Source organism: Hemibagrus wyckioides, linkage group LG07 (assembly GCF_019097595.1).
Source record: "Hemibagrus wyckioides isolate EC202008001 linkage group LG07, SWU_Hwy_1.0, whole genome shotgun sequence".
Taxonomy (NCBI): Eukaryota; Metazoa; Chordata; class Actinopteri; order Siluriformes; family Bagridae; genus Hemibagrus; species Hemibagrus wyckioides.
Genome location: NC_080716.1, coordinates 28,973,473 through 28,992,901, shown reverse-complemented (window position 1 = coordinate 28,992,901; position 19,429 = coordinate 28,973,473). Strand labels below are relative to the sequence as shown.

The 19,429-nt window shown below is 38.0% G+C and overlaps 3 protein-coding genes across 4 annotated transcripts; all 3 read right to left on the bottom strand.

The window, feature by feature from the left end:
• Positions 1–859: 859 nt before the first annotated feature.
• Positions 860–5,811, bottom strand: LOC131356709 (E3 ubiquitin-protein ligase TRIM21-like). Of its 2 annotated transcripts, none has more exons than XM_058395891.1 (6): positions 5,499–5,811; positions 4,761–5,087; positions 4,590–4,676; positions 4,416–4,503; positions 3,278–3,304; positions 860–3,174 (listed from the first exon to the last, which is right to left on the bottom strand). In XM_058395891.1, the coding sequence occupies exons 2-6, from the start codon at positions 4,863–4,865 to the stop codon at positions 2,627–2,629; spliced, it is 855 nt and encodes a 284-aa protein (XP_058251874.1). In that variant the 5' UTR covers positions 4,866–5,087; positions 5,499–5,811; the 3' UTR covers positions 860–2,626. The 2 variants fall into 2 exon arrangements, with proteins under 2 accessions (XP_058251874.1, XP_058251875.1); XM_058395892.1 differs by having other exon boundaries at positions 4,775–5,087.
• A 241-nt stretch (positions 5,812–6,052) lies between these two features.
• Positions 6,053–8,977, bottom strand: LOC131356714 (erythroid membrane-associated protein-like). Its single transcript, XM_058395898.1, has 3 exons — positions 8,871–8,977; positions 8,184–8,210; positions 6,053–8,079 (listed from the first exon to the last, which is right to left on the bottom strand). The coding sequence occupies exons 1-3, from the start codon at positions 8,896–8,898 to the stop codon at positions 7,532–7,534; spliced, it is 603 nt and encodes a 200-aa protein (XP_058251881.1). The 5' UTR covers positions 8,899–8,977; the 3' UTR covers positions 6,053–7,531.
• An 874-nt stretch (positions 8,978–9,851) lies between these two features.
• Positions 9,852–13,480, bottom strand: LOC131356704 (E3 ubiquitin-protein ligase TRIM68-like). The gene is made up of 7 exons (XM_058395886.1): positions 13,304–13,480; positions 12,363–12,955; positions 12,167–12,262; positions 11,845–12,078; positions 11,613–11,760; positions 10,514–10,540; positions 9,852–10,430 (listed from the first exon to the last, which is right to left on the bottom strand). Exons 2-7 carry the CDS (start codon positions 12,951–12,953, stop codon positions 9,859–9,861), a joined length of 1,668 nt encoding a protein of 555 aa, XP_058251869.1. The 5' UTR covers positions 12,954–12,955; positions 13,304–13,480; the 3' UTR covers positions 9,852–9,858.
• Positions 13,481–19,429: the final 5,949 nt, after the last annotated feature.

Here is a 19,429-nt window from a genome sequence, read left to right as displayed (position 1 = left end):
CTGGGGCGCCTCCTTTTCTCTAATTTAAATATTTCCAGCAATTTCCCATTATATTCAGTGTATGGCTACTTTAGTCCCTCCTTCCTTAGTTTACATACGTTTTCCAGTTCCCATTATTTTCGCATTTGTCCCGATACCGCCCCTAAATTGATACCATCCTCCCCTCGATGACGTCAATTTTCCTCCTCACCAGTTCCCCTTATTTTTAGGCTAAGTCAACCATTTTTATAAAAATTGGCGCTTACTTATAGGCGCCACTTCCTTATTGACTTCATTTGACCATCACCTCTTAAAGGTGCTTCCTCGGCTCATCCTGACCTCGCGCGTTGCCCCCCACAACAATGTGTAAGTACCTTGCTCTCTTCCTCTATGTCATGATGACTTTTCTCTCTACCTACTTGATCTAAGTTTTGTTTTACTAATTTTAAACTAAGCTGTGCCATTAAGCTGCCTCATATCCTTTCCTCTTTTCATCACTGTTGGTTGCTAGTATTCCAATGCTATTGTCTCCTCTACCTGCCTATCACTGTCATGTCACAGTGACCTGGCCTACTTCCCACACTGTGTTCCTTTTGCCTTAGTACACGCTCTCTTTTGCTGACTACATAGTCACGCAATATGCACTTCACTCATCTTCACTCATTTCCCATTATTTTTTCTAGCTCAGTCAGCCCGCCGCGCTATCTTCCGGAGAAGTCCCAGGGGTGCTCTGCGACGCTATCGCCAGTATCAGCTATCCTGTTTGGCCATTGAACTTACTGGTTTCCTGGAGCACCTATCTGAATCCTCTATTCCTGAGTCTCCTTACCTCGCTCACCATATCGTGAGAGATACCGTCTGTCTTGATCAGAGCACCCAATTTCACCTCACAACCTGTGATCAGTCTACTCAGACCTTCTACTGGCATTGGACACGCACCACCTCTCAAGGTGTCCAGACTGAGGATTTCCCTGTTGAGATTTCCTCTAATGATTCTTCCTCTGACTCCTCTTCATTTCCTAATTCCCCTGACATTCCCCAACTTTCTCCTGAATTTGTGCCTATGCCTTACAGTGTTCATGATATTCCTCAGTCTTCTCCTGACTATTCGCCCCCAACTTCTCCCACTGATTATTCTCCAACTTCTCCTCAGGATCCCGAGATTCCGTCTTCTACAACTGACCCTCCGGTCCCACTGATCCCATTGGATAGGCTGGCTGACTGAGTTGTAACTCCTAATGTTTCAATAAATCTCTCCTCTTTTCTGTTCCTTCAGTCCCAGTGTGGTTATTACGCTAGCATGCTGCCATTAATAATTCTGCATGTTTATTATGAAGACTATGAGGCTATATCTGATTATTATAGCTATTTTTAATCAGAGTTAACTACTTACTACGTAATAAATGGCTAAATTATTCTTGATAGATACACACTACTCTTTAGGCAGAATATTGCCAAGTCAGAGCTTAGAGCATTGAGTACATTAGCACTTAAGCTACTTTTAAGGCTAGGTATATAATTCAAAGCTGGGTATATTATATTTTCTCCGACAAACTAATTCTGTTTCCTTCCTGCATAGTGGGAGACATCCACTGAGACCTAGATAAAATCCTTACCCACACTCCATGCCAACAAATTCCAACCATCTTCCCACCTCATAAACTTTTTGTCCCTAACTACCTGTGCACAGAATTAATCACCTGGGCCAATAACTACATTGCCACTGGCTTCCTGGGCATTCAACATAACCTTCAGCTGCTCAAATCCATGTACTGGTGGCCCCTCATGCTGTCAGAGGTGCAGAAGCTGTCACCTCTTGTATGGTATGTGCTCAGTCCAAAGTCCTTAGAGCCCTTGAGATCCTCACAGACCTCCCAGAGTCGCAAGAAAGTACAACTGTCTTGGTAGTTATTCATAGGTCTTCCAAGTCCCTGTGTCTTATTTCTCTCCCTAGTCTATCCTCAGTATTTGTCACAGCAGAGCTCCTATTTTATCATGTCTTTCGTTACTTTGGCATCTCTGATGATGCAACCCAGGCCCTCAGTTTACCTCCCTGGTTAGGACCAGTTTTATGCAGAAACTGCAAGTTACCATCAGCCTCACATTTGGGTATCATCCTGTAACTAAAAGGTTAAGAAAGTTGAAGTGACATTAGATTTCTAATAGCAATTTCTCTGACATATTGAACTCAGGCATGTGAATACAGTGGTTGAGGGAACACTGGAAACAGCAACCAGGACTGTTGGGGGTCCAGAATTCCTCGGTGCTTGGACAAGGTGAAGGACCAGCAACTTTATATATTTATATGATGGAGCATGTGTTGTTAAGTTAAGAAAATGATATACAGATGAACCAAACAAAAAAGGGATGCTTTTGGCAAAAACTTTTTACTATGGATTTAGTTTCAATTTAGACTGACATAAAGAATTGGTTTGCCAAGATTGTATTAGCTCACTATAGGCTATGAATTTTGAAAAAGAAGAGACAACAGATAAGCATTAAATCATTAACAAAATCTTTTTTTTTTTTTTTTTTCATGGCAATTTGACAAAATAAAAATATACAATAAAATAGCATGTCCTGAATCCAAGTAACAGTTCTCAAATACCAGGGTGTATTAGTAGGGCAATGTTGAAGGAAACAGAACTCAGGTCGATTGTGTAAGAGGTGTGAGGATCAGTGGTGCTGAGTTTTTACCACAACTGTTGTGTGAAGGACAGAAGAATGGGTAAAGTTTCTCAGTGAAAGTCTGACCAATGAAAGAGTAGATAAGAGCCTTGCCACCAACATCATAGAATGAGACCAGACCTGCCTCATAATCCACAAACACCCCCACCTTCTGGGGAGCCTGTTTTAAGGAGAGGGGAGAAGGAGGAGAGTCGCAAGCCTCATATTTAGTCTTTTTTCTCAGCCACAATGTCCAATATCCGTTCTTAGGGCTGGTTATTATTGTCCCTTTCCTGCTAATAGACTCTTGGGCCACTCCTAAATCCCACTTAGTCTTCTCTCTGACCTGAACTTCATAGTAAAATCGCCCTGAGGAGAATCCTTCCTTTCCCAGCACACAGAAACAATAATCAAACCTCTCTGGGTTATGAATAACATTCTGTTGCAAGTCGCCATGTCTCACTTGTTTTCCATCATGAGACAGGATGAGTTCAGGATGAGCTGTTTCAGGATCCAAAGTCACATCCACTGAGAGAAAGAGACACAATTTACAACCATTTTATTACATTATAGAGTGTGTAACAGTGAATGCATATATATTTAGTCATATGATTAAGCAGAGTCCACACACCTGCATATTGTTGAATTCTTTTCAGATCTGTTTGGAAAACAGTAATGACATTCTATTATTTGAAAATCAAATCACAAATAAAATATTATTCTATTATATACCTGTAGTGAGGCCAGAAATGGAACAGTGGATGGGCCTTGTTCAAATAGGGTAAGCAAGGGTTCGAAAAGAAACACTTAAATGATTGCAGAAAATGGAAAGCTTATCCCTCAAGGAGTTTGTGCCAGGTAGGCCTATGCTAGACTCACAGACCAATTTAGTATCAGGAATCCCTGTACATCTGTTCATTCAGGCAGCGGCTCAGTCTGAATTGCCTGATCTGCAGGATATTTATATCAGGCGGTGCAGGTCCAGGGGTGAGCACATTGTTAAAGACACTCATCACCCAAATCACAATCTGTTTTAGTGGTTGCCATCTGGCAAGTGACTCCGATCACTCAGGGCACGAACTGAAAGACTGAACAGTTTTTTTCATTCGGCTATATGGACATTAAACACACGACCTCAGTAAAAACTGGATCAGTAATAACTGGATAACTGGTCACTTACTATATCATGACAACAATGCTATTGTTGTATGTTGTACATTTTTTATTTTTTACAGTCTGCATATTTGCACAGTATAACTTATATTCTCCACACCAGTCTAATTGCACATATGTTGTACATATTTTTCTTTTTCTCTTTTTCTTCTTTTTTTTTCTTTCTAATTAGTGTTTATCTGTTTATCTTCTGTTTATCTATTTATCTTTTTAATCTTTAAATTCTTTAAATCGTTAAATTTTTATTCCACACAGTCTGGAGTTGTTGCAACTGCATTTCACTACTGTTGTACAATCACGTATGTGACAAATAAAAATCTTGAATCTTGAATCAGTGCACAAATGCATGTAGGTGTGAGTCAAGAGCATCTTAACAGAAAAGCTTTCCCAAACACACAGTGTTAGACAGTTTTAGAATGGGGTTCCTAATAATTTGGTTATTGGCTTTATTTATTTATTTATTTATTGGATATGCAACTTTGTACTGCAGCCAACCACTAGATGGCATCAGAAACTAGTCATTGGAAGACAGAGGAATCACTTGAAATATTTCTGCTTATAAAATCCTTACTGACCATGAAGTTATATATTCTTACCAAATTCAGCAAACTTGTCCATGTCCTTGATGAGAATCTCTAGAAGCTGAGACAGAGTTCTCCTCAACAATTCCACAGTCTGTTTATCCTTTTGAATAAAAGAAGTATATTGCTTTGTGTGCCTTTAAGAAGGTGATGGGAATTGGTTATTGATTATTATTATTATTGACTCACTTGTTTGCGTTCTGAGGTATGTCCGGCTTTTCCACTGTCCTTCTGCTTGTTCTGCATAACCTCTTCTGGCGTTGTTCCTAGCTGAGTCTATGATAAATGTATATCATCCATTAAATATTCCAAAAAAACCTCGATTTTTTCAAAGGATTTTTTTCTATTTCTAAATGTCACCTTTTTGACTTGACCTTTTTGCTTTGTAGGAATCATCAGTCTGGATGCAGAACTGAAACATACAGATTCAGTCCTCTCTACAGAACAGCTCCAGGAGTCTCCCATGTTTCTGACAGAGTAGTGCTCCAGGTTCTCCACAGAATGAATCAGTTTATGTTTGAAATGAATAAACTGTCTTCAAAGTCTCCAAGAAATGAAAGTGATTTCAATTAAACTTCTGGGAATTTCCTCTGTAGAAACGGATTGCAAAATCACAGCGGCAGTGTCAACAACATTCTTTAAGGCAGCTCATGAAGAAGTTGTGTCCACACTGAGCAGTGTAGAAATCTGATGTGAGAGATAGAGATAGAGATAGAAAGAGCGAGAGAGAGAGAGAGAAATGGTTCTTGTTTAAACTCAGTAACTAAACAGTCAAAAAAATAAAATTATAAAACAAATAATAATAATAATAATAATAATAATAGATACAAGATATACTGCAGTAGTAATTTAATGAACATAAATAATAATAAACTTTAAATTATTTCAGGAATGTCAAAACATCCAACTTTTAGATGGAATTGAAAACTTCTATAAAATATGTCTAATAACATTTGTTGTTAACATTTGTCTGTGATACAGTTAACATAGACAGTTATTTTTTAAAATGATTCTAAACAACACTATCAGTGACACTACAATACAATACAAAATGTATTATTAAATATATAGTATTTATTACACTTTCTTAGAATTTACCCAGAGTGGTTCGAGTTCTTTGGTGGTGTTCAGCTGAATTGATCCGGATTTTCAATTCCAAGAAGCTTTAAACCATACCTTTCATTTCACCTAAATTACATCATGACGGCGCTGCCGGTGGTTTCCTTTCACCAAAAAAGAAAAAAAAATTTGCAATTTCTGATTTGTGCCTCTAGTGGGCAGAAAATCCCACAATTGTCAACAGCCCATGATCCTCCCTACACTTTCAACAAAAAGAAAACTCAAAAAAAGTGTCCATTTGTATAATTTTAAGGCTATTTTGTGGGACTTGGTTATCTCATTATAATCTATAGTTTATATATATATATATATATATATATATATATATATATATAATGTAATGCTTTTTATGACTGTGAAGAGACAAGACAAGATCAAAGATAAGACCATTAGTCATATGTCTGCAATATAATTAGACACAAGCTTAGATGTGTTTTATTGTTTTCAGTAATTCTCTAGTGTGTGAATAAACTAAGCGACAATATTCCGTGACCAGTAGATGGAGACAAAGCTTCTTAAATCTAAAGCAGCAGTGATCTTACTGTATACAATGGCACTGAAATGAGATCTGTGATACACCTATAGACTCTGTGGGACTGAGATTTGAGATTTTTATGCAACTAGCTTAATTAATGTTTATATTTATCTAATATCTGGTTGCAGTTAGCTAGCATGAGCAACACTTGACTAGTCCTGGGAAGCTTTTATTGTCTTTTCGACCATATATAGCTTATGAAATCAAACATCAGATGTCCTGCATTTATTTAAAATAAATTGCAATTAACAATTAAGTTTATGTTCTGTGATTTGATTTGTTAAGTGAACTACGGTAGCTAGCTGAACTAAATATCCTGACTCGCTTATGTCTGTTAAGGTTGTTTCTTGTTTAATTCATTCCACACATCACCAGGGTAACTGTGGATATGTTATAACAATATGATTTATTGCAGGACTGTTGGACTGGATGAGTTTTAGCTCGGTGTTCCTAATAAACTGGCAGCTGCATATATGCATCTCCTTGTAGGAGGTTGAATGAGTTTGTATGAAGAACGACTATTCAAGGAAAACTTATCCATCATCTCTATGAACCTATATTATTAAATAATATGTTTTGTTGACCGGTTTCCTCCCACAGTCCAAAGACATGCTACTAGGCTGACTGGAGTCTCTAAATTGCCCGTAGTGTGTGATTGCGTGAGTGAATGAGTATGTGTGCCCTGCGATGGGTTGGCACTCCGTCCAGGGTGTATCCTGCCTTGATGCCTGATGACGCCTGAGATAGGCACAGGCTCCCTGTAACCCGAGGATAGATCGGATAAGCGGTACAGACAATGAAATGGAAAAAAAAAAAAAAAAAGTTTTGCTGAATACAATAGCTTGCCGTTTTTATTTTTAAATATTTATCCAGCTTTTTTCTTGGATTAAATTGAGCAGTTGCTTGTTTTTATTGATATTGACTTTGCTTATTGCGCATGCTTATGGGAATGTCTTTATATGATGTGCATAGAATCATGATGAAAATATTAATGTGTACATTTGGTAAATTTATTTAACGGTATGCAAGCAATCCATTCTATCAAAAATGTATTAGTCTCTTCAGTGCTGTCTTTCCATCATTCCCCAATAGGGTCACTGCTGCTGTCTTTCCATCTTAAACCCATCTTAAACATCTTGACAGCAAGGAACTGTTTGAAAATATTGAGATCTATGTGAATTATGTGACTACGAGGCAGCAAGAGCAACAGGCTCTGCCTGCATACAGGCTACTGTTCTGAAGCTGTTATGTCATCACGGTTAAAAATACGACAAATGATATGCAAAGGTACAAAGATTTACCTCCATATCGATGCAAAAACTGTGATAAATGTTTTTAAATCCATTCATGTAGACAGTCTGCCATTGCAGGTCCACGTGTAAGTTGTTACTATAGTAATGGTAACATATTAGAACGAATACATGAAGGATAAGAAACAAAAAGATTGTACTATACTTTTGGCTTCACATAATAAAGTTCACTCAGTCCGTTCAACAGGCGTGATAATCAGTGGTGCTGAATTTCTACCTCCATCGTTAAGGAAGGGGCAGAAGATTGGATAGAGTTTATCAGTAAAACACTGACCAGTGAAAGAGTAAATATGAGACATGGCATCAACATCATAGAAGGAGACCAGACCCTTCTCATAATCCACAAACACCCCGATCTTCTGAGGAGCCTGTTTCAAGGAAAGGCGAACATGAGGAGATTCACAAGCCTCGTATTTAGTCTTATTTCTCAGACACACGGTCCAGTATCCATTTTCCGGACATGCAGTAACGCTTCCTTTCCTTGTAATGGACTCTTGAGCCACTCCTAACATCCACTTTGTCTTCCCACTGACCAGCACTTCGTAGTAAAATCTCCCAGAGGAGAAGCCCTCTTTTCCCAGTACACTAGGAAAACGATCAAATCTCTCTGGGTTATCTGGGAGAATCTGTCGCTTTCCTTCATGGCTCACTTGTTTCTGATCATCAGAAAGGAGGAGTTTAGAATTTGCTGTATCAGGATCCAGTGTCACATCCACTGAAAGAGGCACATAGTCATGTAATAAAACTGCTTCCAGTATACTGTATACAGTAGTGAATATGTATAGATTTGTGTCATGTGATCAATAAGAGCTCACACACCTACATACTGTTGAATTTCCTTCAGCTCTGTTTGTGAAAAATAAAAGATAAGTTGTTTTTAGATGATACAATATGATCAGTCAAATAGCTGTATCGGTTTTAAATAAAGAAGGTAATACACATTTATATCAAATGACACACTGTGATTAAAGAAGGAGGCACCATATACCATATACCAACTTTTTAAAGACTCAGGCTCCCTAATAGTTTTTAAAAATACATCAAACCTTGTATAGTTTTTATGTCTTAGTTATTTATTATATTAACTTATAGAGAAAAAGGTTTCGATGTTTTGCAAAAAAAAAAAAGTTTTGATTTACTAACATTAATTGTCCAACAAAAATTACAGAAAAATGTTTGCATGTCAGTAAAATAGATTAAAAAAAAGAGAATGCTGCAGTCAGGGATTGCATGCAAAATCAAAAGTTAGCGGGACAGAGTCTCCTGAAAAAAACTGGCAATAAAATATATCAGCTGATTTTCTTTATAAAATTACACTAAATGAACCTAAAGCTACGGATGCTTTATCTAAAGACAAAAGGACATCAGATTAAAAACTGACTTTGTGTACTTTAGTGCTAAGCATTTCTTTATATACAAGACTTTTGCTGTACATATCTGGTGTCAGGATAGTGGTGACATCCTTTTCCTTTAGTAGTTTTTTATCAAGTAAATAGAAATACTCACCAAATTTTAAAGGCTTCTCCATTGCCATGTTGAGAAATTCTTGAAGCTGAGAATGAGCATACGTTTGAGGCTTCACAATCAGATAAGTCAGGATCCTGATGCCTGTGTAGTGTTGAAAGAAACGGAATGCTGCTGAGATTTATTTCACTTTCCTGTCTTCGGCGTGACATCATGGAGCCCCGCCCACAAGTTTCAGCCACCAGGTGGTGACATTCTCCCAGTGAAGAGTGTATTGGATGAATCCCTGTGTCTTTTTTCTCTCATTTTAAAAATGTCTTTCTCAAGGATTCCAATTTGTCAAGAACAGAAGGTGTGGTTGTTTTGAAAGCAATTGACTAGAAACGGATCCATGTTTTTATTGTAAGCTGTTAGTTTTGCGTATCCATCTAGACCATGGTTTCTGAACTTAAATTCCAGAGAGACAATGTTTATGCTTTAAATTTTCCCTACTCCTGATTCAGCTTATCTTCTAATGCTCAAGTCCTGAAAATTTTAGCTGAAAAGCCCAGAAAACCAGAGTGGTATCAAGTAGGAATTTCAAAGAGGGCCTTTTTTTTGGCTTTTCCCAGTTGGAGATTGGAAATAACAAGTTGCAACTTTGAATCAAACTCAGCATTTCCTATGTGAGAATATCACAGCTCACTGACCCAAATGGGAGCCCTGATACTGTAACTCTACCTGTCTAATCACACACTTTACTGTGACGCAGGAGACTGGAATGTCTGGGGATATGAGAACTGCGATCACTTGTTGTATATGCAGCTGTCGGCTCTTTGTAAATTACTGTACAGACTAAATAGAAAGCGGCATGTGTTTAGTTACCATTATCTCTAAAAATAAATTTCAATCAAACTATCTTTCTATAGACTATTTTTCAAGTACACAGTTTAGTTCTTAATAATTACAGAAATCAAGTGACATAAAATAATAATAAGATCTTCTAACCTCAAAAGCAATTGTCTAATTTCAGTGTGTATTGCTTTCATACTTATTCTGTGAAGTTGTTTTCTGTGGAAAAATAATGCTCAATAGAGGTGATGACCAGCGGTGCTGAATTTTTACCACCATTATTAAGACAAGGGCTGAAGAATGGATGGAGTTTCTCATTGAAAGTCTGACCGGTGAATGAATAAATATGAGACTTAGCCTCAACATCGTAGAAGGAGACCAAACCTTCCTCATAATCCACAAAGATCCCCACCTTTTGAGGGGCCTGTTTCAGTGTCAGTGGAATGAGGGAAGATTCACAAGCCTTGTATTCAGTCTTATTTCTCAGCATCACAATCCAGTATCCATTTTTTGGATTGAATATAATTTCCCCCTTCCTGTTAATAGACTCTCGAGCCACTCCTAAATCCCAAGCTGTTTTCCCTCTGACCTGCACATCATAGTAAAATCTCCCAGAGGAGAATTCCTCCTTTCCCAGCACGTTGACACATCGCTTAAACCTCTCTGGGTTATCAGGTACATTCTGTCCCTTGTTGTCATATCTCACTTGTTTGCTATTATAAGACAGGATAAGTTTAGAATTTGCTGTATCGGGATCCAGAGTCACGTCCACTGCAAGAAAGAGAAACATTATTCAGAGTGTAATACCGAATACAGGTATATTTTGATTATGTAATGAATGAAAAACTACATGCCTGCATACTGTTGATATATCTTCAGTTCTATTTGAGAAAAAAATCACTGTTACTTTTAATTATAATTCAATAATAAGAATAATTTGTAAAAATGAGCTATATATATATATATATATATATATATATATATATATATATATATATATATATATATATATATATTGTATTGTAAAAAAAATAAAAAAATAATTCATTTTAGGACACCGATGTTGTAAAGTTCCTTGAATTATACTGCTTTCTCTATTCTGTTAATATTGATAGGTTTCCTGAAACATTTTGTGCCCCTATGTGAGGGACATCTTTGAAGGACCCCCTGTGTTTGTATTGGCTGGGGTATGTATGGTTTTGCCTTGCAGGGTATTAGGAGCACCAGGGTCCTGGAGGAATGTTGTTTCATTTCACTGTGTACTACACCAGCTATATATGGTTAGAATGACAATTAAAGCTTCTTGACTTAATTAGGGGTCTGAATGTTGAGAGTACAGTGGCTGAGGACTTCCCCATGCCATGTGATGACATGTCTGCCCTTTAGGCCAGACAAACCATGCTCAGCCCAAGTTCCCTCTAGTGATTCTTCAGGAGTTTGACATATGCAGGGGATGCTTCCTACACCTAGAGGAGGGCCCAGAATCTTGCTATCCATTAATTTACCCCAAGCATGTTTGAGTTCGAGACATGATTGGCCCAACTGAGCATACATGAGATCCAGGTAGCATCCAGTGGTGCAGCAGAGTTCTAATAGGTATTGACTAAGCCTAGAGTGAACATGCAAAGCAGTGGCTGGAATTTTCTGATTTGCCCTATAAAAGTGACAGGCTATGAATGCCTCATTGCAGTGAGGGCACCACAGGCAAGTTTGCAAATGTGGCATTCTAGGACTGAGGCTCACATACTGTGACAGAAAGGCAAGTATCCTAAGCTAGGTAGGTTGCCTGAAATTAGGGCAGTTAATGTTTAGAGGATGACCCGGAACCAGTGTAATATGGGAGAGCATGGCCAGGTCTACCTATCAGTAGGGATGTCCCACTCATAGGTGGATCTCAAACATGAGATAAAGAAAGAGAACCTGTTAAAGAAGATTCTTACTGATTATGCTTACCAATCTCTGGAAGTTTTTTAATCTCCTCATTGAGAGACACCTGAAGCTGATTCAGAGCTCTCCTTAGTGGCTCAATACTCAGAGGAGAATGACATTTGACATAATTCCAGTTGTTGTTGTGTAAAGGTCCATGGAGAAATGGGTAAATCTAAAGTCCAGAAAGAGCAGAAATCCCTCAGCATGAGGACTGTTGTTCTGTCATATCAATATTAAGAAAAAGAGTGTCTCTAACCTGTAGGAACATGAGGTGATCCTGTGTTTGTAAGAGCTGCACCATCTCACTGTTTTTCTTCTTTAGCTCAATTATCTCCTGCTCCAACTCTCTAATGAACTGTTCAGCCTGCCTCTCTGCTGCTTTGTGCTTTTCTTCCATCCCTTTGAGCAGGTCAGCCTGGCTTCTCTCAATACAGCGCATCAGAGCACTGAACATCTTCATGCTTTCTGTTTTTTCTTTGTCTGTGTGTTTCTAACACAAGAATAGATTGTGTTATTTTTTGATAGAAAATTCAGTGCAAGTTAGCAATCATTAGTTTAGACACTTGTTTTGGACTCACTTTATTGAATTCAATAGACTGTTTGAGCTCTTCAATCTTTTCCTGTCGGTTCTCGATCATCTTCTGAACATGTTTCTGTGTCTCCACGAGGTGACTCTAACACGATGATACAAATATGATGCCACAGTTAGAACTAAATAATTTAACGAATATCAAAACAACAAATGCAAATTCTCAGACTATATAAATCTCTCACCTTCTTCTCTTGACTTTCCTCCTCCATAGGAATAGCATTGTGAGTTTTGTGGTCTCCCAAAATACAGAACTGACACACACACATCTGGTCATCTCTACAGAACAGCTCCAAGGGTCTCTCATGTTTTTGACAGATATAGTCCTCCAGATTCTCCACAGGGCTGATCAGTTTGTGTTTTTTTAATCTAACTGTCGTTTTATGGGGCAAAAAATGAGTAATGCATAAAGAAACCCCACAATCTAGACACGACCATAGAGCCTCAGCCTTTTCCTTGGTGCAGGTGTCACACAGAACTCCTTTAGGTTTGAGGTATGGAGGTTGATCTGCTCCACTGCTGGATTTCACCTGAACCGACATCTTAAACTGTGCAGTCAGTTCAGAAATAAAAGTATTTACCCGGAGCTCGGGTCTTTTAGGGAATTCCGCTAAGCACATTGGACACTGGTAATGTGAACTGGTGTCCCAGAACTCTTTGAGACAGATCATACAGAAGTTGTGTCCACATGGAGTAGAGACTGGATCAGTGAACACATCCAGACAGATGGAGCACTGGAGCTGCTCTTCGTATAAGAAATTGCTAGAGGAAGCCATGACTAACAGAAGAGACAAAGATATTTTTAGATGAGTCTAAATTTTGCTGATTTTTCTCTGTGCTAAGTACTTTACTGTTTTTTTATGCAATGTAAACATATTTAAATGAAAACAATTAGCATTCACACAACCTCTCCTAAAACCCATTTCTCTACTGCATTGTTAATAAGATCCTCACCACTCCCATAAAAAAGTTATTATTTTATTTGAATAAAATGTTTCTTAATGCAAGTGTTGTAACGTTGTAATAATGAATAAAACACAGGACAAGTTTCATAATAGTATTAGAATGGTGCTGAACAGGTTGCACCAGTAGCAGGCAATAAAAGCAAAAGAAATCTCAAGTTTACCTTTTCTCCTCTGTCCGTTTTTTTCTTCCTCCCTCAGATTTCACCTCCAGTGGATTTAGTCACTCGAACACAATCTGTGCCTTTGCGTGGAGATGTTGTTCTGATGAAGGCATCGGCATTCTGGTTAGAAACTGGTTATGCAGTTGGCAATTTCCAAACCTGAGTGACATCACGAAGCCACTCCCAGTGTTTTTGTTTTTTTGCTTAGTTTCAAATATTTCCCACCAGATGGCAGGCATTCATGTACAAATCCCGGTAATACATTTCTCCAGAACATCTTAGGGACGACTCGAGTGTTGATTGTGATCAGAGCTGTGATTCACAGGGGTGGTTCTTTAACTCATTGTCTACACAGTAAATAGGGCTGAAGACATTGTGCATGTTGTAGCACCAGAATGAGGTGTGTTTATGAATGAACAAAAGGTAAAGCATGTGTTAGTTACATAAAAGCGTGTCTGACGTTAAGCTGAACATCATTATAAAAAAACAATAAGGAAGTTCTGCCTCACTACGTCTGTCTAAGGAATCATACTGTCCAGTCATTAGTGGTATGTGACCAGCTTTTCACTGTTCCAGTCAAACATGGTGCAGGTTACAACCTGTTATTCTCCACCTCCAACCAGTAAAAGTCAGAGAAAACTTCTGTTTATCTTTACAGTTCATCTTGTCAACTTTGGGAAGTAAGGTACCAGTCAACACCCAGTTCTTCCCAGTTCATGGAGTGACGTCAAAGCAACATGGCTACACAGACTATAAACAACGTAAAGTTCCCTGCTTCTATTTTTGCTCATTTGTAAGTCACACTGGATAAAAGCCTATGCTAAATGAATAAATAGAAATATAGACATATGCAGTTTTGAGAAGCATCAATCTTAGATCATTTATGTAAGTGATGTAACATGACATGATTTTACTGGCCAATTTGCTGCTGTCCAAATGTTTGAGATTCACTATAGAATAGTTTTTCACTTCAATTCATTGTCTGTACCGCTTATCCGATCTATCCTCGGGTCACGGGGAGCCTGTGCCTATCTCAGGAATCATTGGGCATCAAGGCAGGATACACCCTGGACGGAGTGCCAACCCATCTCAGGGCACACACACGCTCATTCAATCAATTCAATTAAACACAATTTAGAGATTCCAATCAGCCTAGAAGCATGTCTTTGGGCCCAGAGGAAACCCACCAAGCACAGGGAGAACATGCAAACTCCACACACACAGCGAGCAGGAGAGCGAGACTCAAACCCAGGACACCTGCTAACCACTAAGCCACTGTGCTGCCACTATAGGATAGTTTTAATGTTTATTTCTCCACCCTGCATGTGCCACCAAACATGGCGAGATGGCAAATTACTACCTACAAGGCACCAGAAATACAGCAGTAAATTGTTCGACGTCGATAGTGCAACTCCAGACTCCCGTATTTCCTCCTGATCTCAGGTTACTGTTTGGGTAGGGCTCTGGATGTTCTCCTGAAATCTGTCTCCAGGTCCTACATTTTCCTTTAACCTCCCAAAACATATTGAGGTGTGAACATGTTTCCAAGATAAACTCCAGATCCAGTCTATCCAGGCCCCTTGACCAAAATGAAGTGCTTACTGAGGTGTTTAAACCAAAGTTAATCCCCCCCATATCACTGAAAGCACTGGACTCAAGGAAAATCAAGATACATCATGGATCAGAGGTGGCTTTACCTTTGAGATTACTGGATGGTTGAGTTTACTCAAGCACAGACTTATGTGTTACTTCTGTCATATCTCAAATCAATAACAATTTAATGCTTATAATCTCATGTATGAAAATTGAATCTGCAGTTTTTGCTCAGCCCTTCTCATGTTGGTGGTTAACATGAACAATATGTACTGCCCCTGCTAAGATCTTCATGTAATTAACACATGGAATCATTTCAGAGAATCCCCACATTATGTCCAGAAAAAGTAAGAAACTAGTGAATTTTTTAAATTCTTATTTTATTACAGGTCTATCTATGCACTACACTGTGAAATGTCTAGCTTTACATAGGAACCGGCTGATATTTATTTTGCATTAACAGTGTGTTATTTCCTGCATATTATTCATATGATGTCACATACTGACATGAATACACTTGTTCTTTTCACACATCTTGCCCTTTCAGACCTGAAGTGCTTCTGGTTTTTCAGTATTGTGAGCCTCACAAAAATATCGTATACAAATGACTAACATCAAAAAAAATAAAAAATAATAATAAATAAATAAAAACACCTGGGGAGGAAAAAAAAGATGTGATCAAGAAAAACCTGATGAAGCTAAAAATAATCTCAGGCCAGCACAGATTATTAGGGATGGAATGAAGGAAGTATGAGGAGTAAATAATAGTGTCTTTATTATGTTAACCAATTATTTAAAAACAGGGGTGTGTTTGGAAAATGACGCTTGAACCAGATTTACACATACACCAGTAGTGATGGGAGAATGGTGTACGTCTAGGTAGTACATTTTATTTTAAAATATATTTTAGGTACAAGCGAGGAAACAGGCCACATTATACTTATTCCAATGTCAAGTGGGCAGGGTAACACAACACACACACACACACAATATAGTTCGCAAAATTAAGTTAAGTATATTCACGCCCTGGTGGTGTGAAACCTTTAATAAACTTTTTAAAATATTCATTTAGTTTATAGTTTAATGAACACTTACAAATTAGCAAATTTTACTCAATGGCTCATTTGATCATTTATGTCCCTGAGCTTATTGCTCTATTTTGGCCCCTAGTGGAAACATTAACTTAATTAATTAATGCATTATTAAGAACAGCGCTAAAGAATGGATATATTTTTCCATTTAAAGTCTGACCAGTGAAGGAGATTTGGTATCAAAATTATAGTAGGAGATCAGACCCCCCTTATAATCCACAAACACCCCGACTTTCTGAGGAGCCTGTTACAAGAAGAGGCAAACAGGAGGAGAGTCACAAGCCTCATATTCAGAGTTATTACTCAGACATATCACCCAGTGATCTAATCACTTTATGTTATCGTCTAGTTTCTGTGGCAAGTTTCCATGGTTCACTTGTTTCTCATCATCAGACAGGATGAGAGCAGGACTTCTTGTATCAGGACCCACAGCTACATCCACTGAGACAAAAACTTCATTTTTATAAAATGTGAAAATAAATTAAATCAAAACATTTAAGAAGCAACACACCTGAATATTGTCAAATTTGGAAAACAATTATAAAGACATTATTACTTTCTGTAAAACATAAATGTTTGCCTGTGATGATCGGGATTGTTAGACAATTAGAATCCCCACCAAATTCCGATCTTTTTGCTATACACTGATGGCATTTGGATTGAGATCACAGGATTGATAGGAGACAACAGATCAGAATTTCAGCTGTTGCTTCCTGATATTTTATGCATTTTGTAGGTGATAAAATGCATAGGAATAGATAGTATTAAAGTGAATAACATATTCGGTTGTGTATCGCATGCTTGCAATAGCTGGATCAAGGCGGTGACCCAGTGACATCATCAATCTGATGCATTCATCTTTTGTAATGCTTTTACAGGTTTCTACCACAGCTTCTTTCGGGGTTTTTTTCCCCCCAAGTAAACAGTTTTCTTGGAAACCATGGCTCATCATTATAGGGAACTGATTTTTTTACGCAGACTCTTAACCATTTTTTAGAATCAGACTTACAGTTCAGCTCAACATGGTCCTTGGAGCAGTTTAGTTTGGCTGAAGCCAAGGATAATACATGCACATTAAGATTTAGCACCACCTTCTGGCCACTACAGTACTCTCACATGCCTCAGAATGGCCTCTTTGGGGCAGATAGATGTCGGCAAGTTCAATTATTTATATTACATATTTTTCTCTTAAAAATATTTTTTGCCAAAATCCAATTTTTTTTTTATGGATCAGGTAGTTATCAGTAGTTCCTAATACTCGGGAACCTTTTCCATTTCCTCACTGAGAGATTTTTGAAGCCGAGACAGAGCTGTCCTCAGAGTCTCCACAACGAGGCAGTGCTGGTTAAAGTGGTAAATTACATTTTATGGACCACTGACAAATGTCGTTTTCCTTTCCTTGTATTACCAGATCTCAGTACAGTTTTGATACTACAGATAATACTCATTTAGGCAGACTAGAAAATCCAATTCATGTGAAGGACACAGATTGTTTCCGACTCAAATCTTATGTAAGTAGCAGTTTGTATCAGTCTCTGTAAACGTTAATAGTGGCTGGCAAAATTATTCAACCACCTTAAAAAGTCATCAGATTCATTACATATGACACACACTGTTCCAGCCACAATTTTCTATTGCAAACTGCTATGCTCTTAGTTAAATAAAGCAAAAAGGGTCAGATAATTCTTCATGACATATCTGACATGTGTCTCATGCCATCAAACAGCATCTTCACTGGGTCACTGTCATGCTTTCTTATTTTTATGCTGTTGACACAGTGCTGTATGTTTTTAGCCAGTCCAGATGATATAGAGTTCCCTATAAGAGCAACAGAAAAGAGTTTACAGGATGTGGGGATATCATGGTCTTTCCTTCGGAATCTTTGCATAAAATAAACTAGTTATTACTTTGAGTCTGAAAGTTATTGTAAGGACAAGTTACTGTAAATTTGTAAGTTACTTAAGTAAACTGAACTCATTTCATATCATTGAAGACATTAACAGAGTGCCTTCAAAAACGTACAATAAAATTTTTAGCACCACATATTTTACCACAAGGTGGCACTAAAACTCAAGTAGAGAGAAAAAACACTCCAAATATAAGACGACTAGTCTCACTTGATTGTGCTACCTTTACATGGCAAAAAAAAACAAAAAAACCTTTACATAAAAAAAGATTCCTTTTACATAATCAAATAAAATTATAAAACCCCAAACTAGCAATTATAACTTAATTACAACAAAGGTTCAGTGATGGTGGTGTAGCATCGAAAAGCTTCGTTTTAATTTAAGTACTAAAACCCATGAACTAAAATTTTTCTTTTTTAAGTAACAATACTAGTAACAAACTGTTTTTTCTTCAATTTTCCGAAGATATGTTTTGTATTTATTCCAATAATTTTGTGTTTATATACATGCACCCGAACATCCACGTGATGTAAAAGAAAATGTGATTCATTAGACCAGGCCACGTTCTTCCATTGCTCTGTGGTCCAGTTCTTTCGGCGGTGCACAGGGGTCAGCATGGGCACCCTGACTGGTCTGTGGCTATGCAGCTTCATACCCAAACTGTGATGCACTGTGTATTGTGACACCTTTCTATCAGAACCAGCATTAACTTCTATAACCAGAATTCACTTATAACTAATATATACCCACTAACAGGTGCCATGATCAGGAAATAATCACCTGTCAGTGCTCATAATGTTATGCCTGATCGGTGTACATATATTTTTCCCTATTTAAATCTATATAAGTGAAAGAAAATCCTTTCCCTTGCACATCCAAACTAAGTATTTTTATTCTAAAGCACATTATACCAGCACATTGTGGGAGTAAAAACCAGGCCCTTGTATCATCTACATCTTGCTTCAGTTCCCCTTCAGCTGTGTTAACATCAGAGTCTCCTTTCAGCGTGTAAGTGAGGGCAGTTAAGATCTTCTGAGAAGAAATAACCGTTTCAGACCATCTGTCATCTTAAGTGAATTCTCTGGGATTAAATGTTTTCATTCTCATATTCCGGTGTTAAATAAGTTGACCCCCAGAGCTGTAACGACGGCTGGAGATACCGGTGCGTGTGTGAGAGAGAGGAGTGATTCATGACCGGCGGCATTAAGTTTGCGAGCTGTAATCCATTATAAGGTAACGGGCTGAAATAAATCTCACCATAATTGAAATCAATCCCTCATAGCGGCGGGACAAGTCAGCTTTTTAAGACCCAATTAGCCCTTTCTGTGAGCCGCACGTCAGAGAGATAGAGAGATAGAGAGAGAGAGAGAGAGAGAGAGAGAGAGAGTGTGTGTGTTTGGAGATGAATAAAGAAATATCCTCTCTTTCTCATCTCACACTCACTTTCTCTCACTAATAGATTTATGAGCAGCACACGCAGGCTTAATTTGTGTCCGGCGAACAGATCGGCCTCGCGCCGTGTTTCATCACTGGAT

What these genes read in the sequence shown, in the direction of transcription:
- LOC131356709 (XM_058395891.1), bottom strand. Translation starts at nt 4,865, where the DNA reads ATGGGAGACTCCTGGAGCTGTTCTGTAGAGAGGACTGAATCTGTATGT. An exon ending in AAAAAGGTCAAGTCAAAAAG is followed by an intron (nt 4,677 to 4,760) that starts GTGACATTTAGA and finishes CATTTATCATAG; the next exon opens with ACTCAGCTAGGAACAACGCC. An exon ending in GGACAAGTTTGCTGAATTTG is followed by an intron (nt 3,305 to 4,415) that starts GTAAGAATATAT and finishes TTTTCCAAACAG; the next exon opens with ATCTGAAAAGAATTCAACAA.
- LOC131356704 (XM_058395886.1), bottom strand. Translation starts at nt 12,953, where the DNA reads ATGGCTTCCTCTAGCAATTTCTTATACGAAGAGCAGCTCCAGTGCTCC. An exon ending in AGTCTATTGAATTCAATAAA is followed by an intron (nt 12,079 to 12,166) that starts GTGAGTCCAAAA and finishes TTCTTGTGTTAG; the next exon opens with AAACACACAGACAAAGAAAA. An exon ending in GATATATCAACAGTATGCAG is followed by an intron (nt 10,431 to 10,513) that starts GCATGTAGTTTT and finishes TCTTTCTTGCAG; the next exon opens with TGGACGTGACTCTGGATCCC.
- LOC131356714 (XM_058395898.1), bottom strand. Translation starts at nt 8,898, where the DNA reads ATGGCAATGGAGAAGCCTTTAAAATTTG. An exon ending in GGAGAAGCCTTTAAAATTTG is followed by an intron (nt 8,211 to 8,870) that starts GTGAGTATTTCT and finishes TTTCACAAACAG; the next exon opens with AGCTGAAGGAAATTCAACAG. An exon ending in GGAAATTCAACAGTATGTAG is followed by an intron (nt 8,080 to 8,183) that starts GTGTGTGAGCTC and finishes TGCCTCTTTCAG; the next exon opens with TGGATGTGACACTGGATCCT.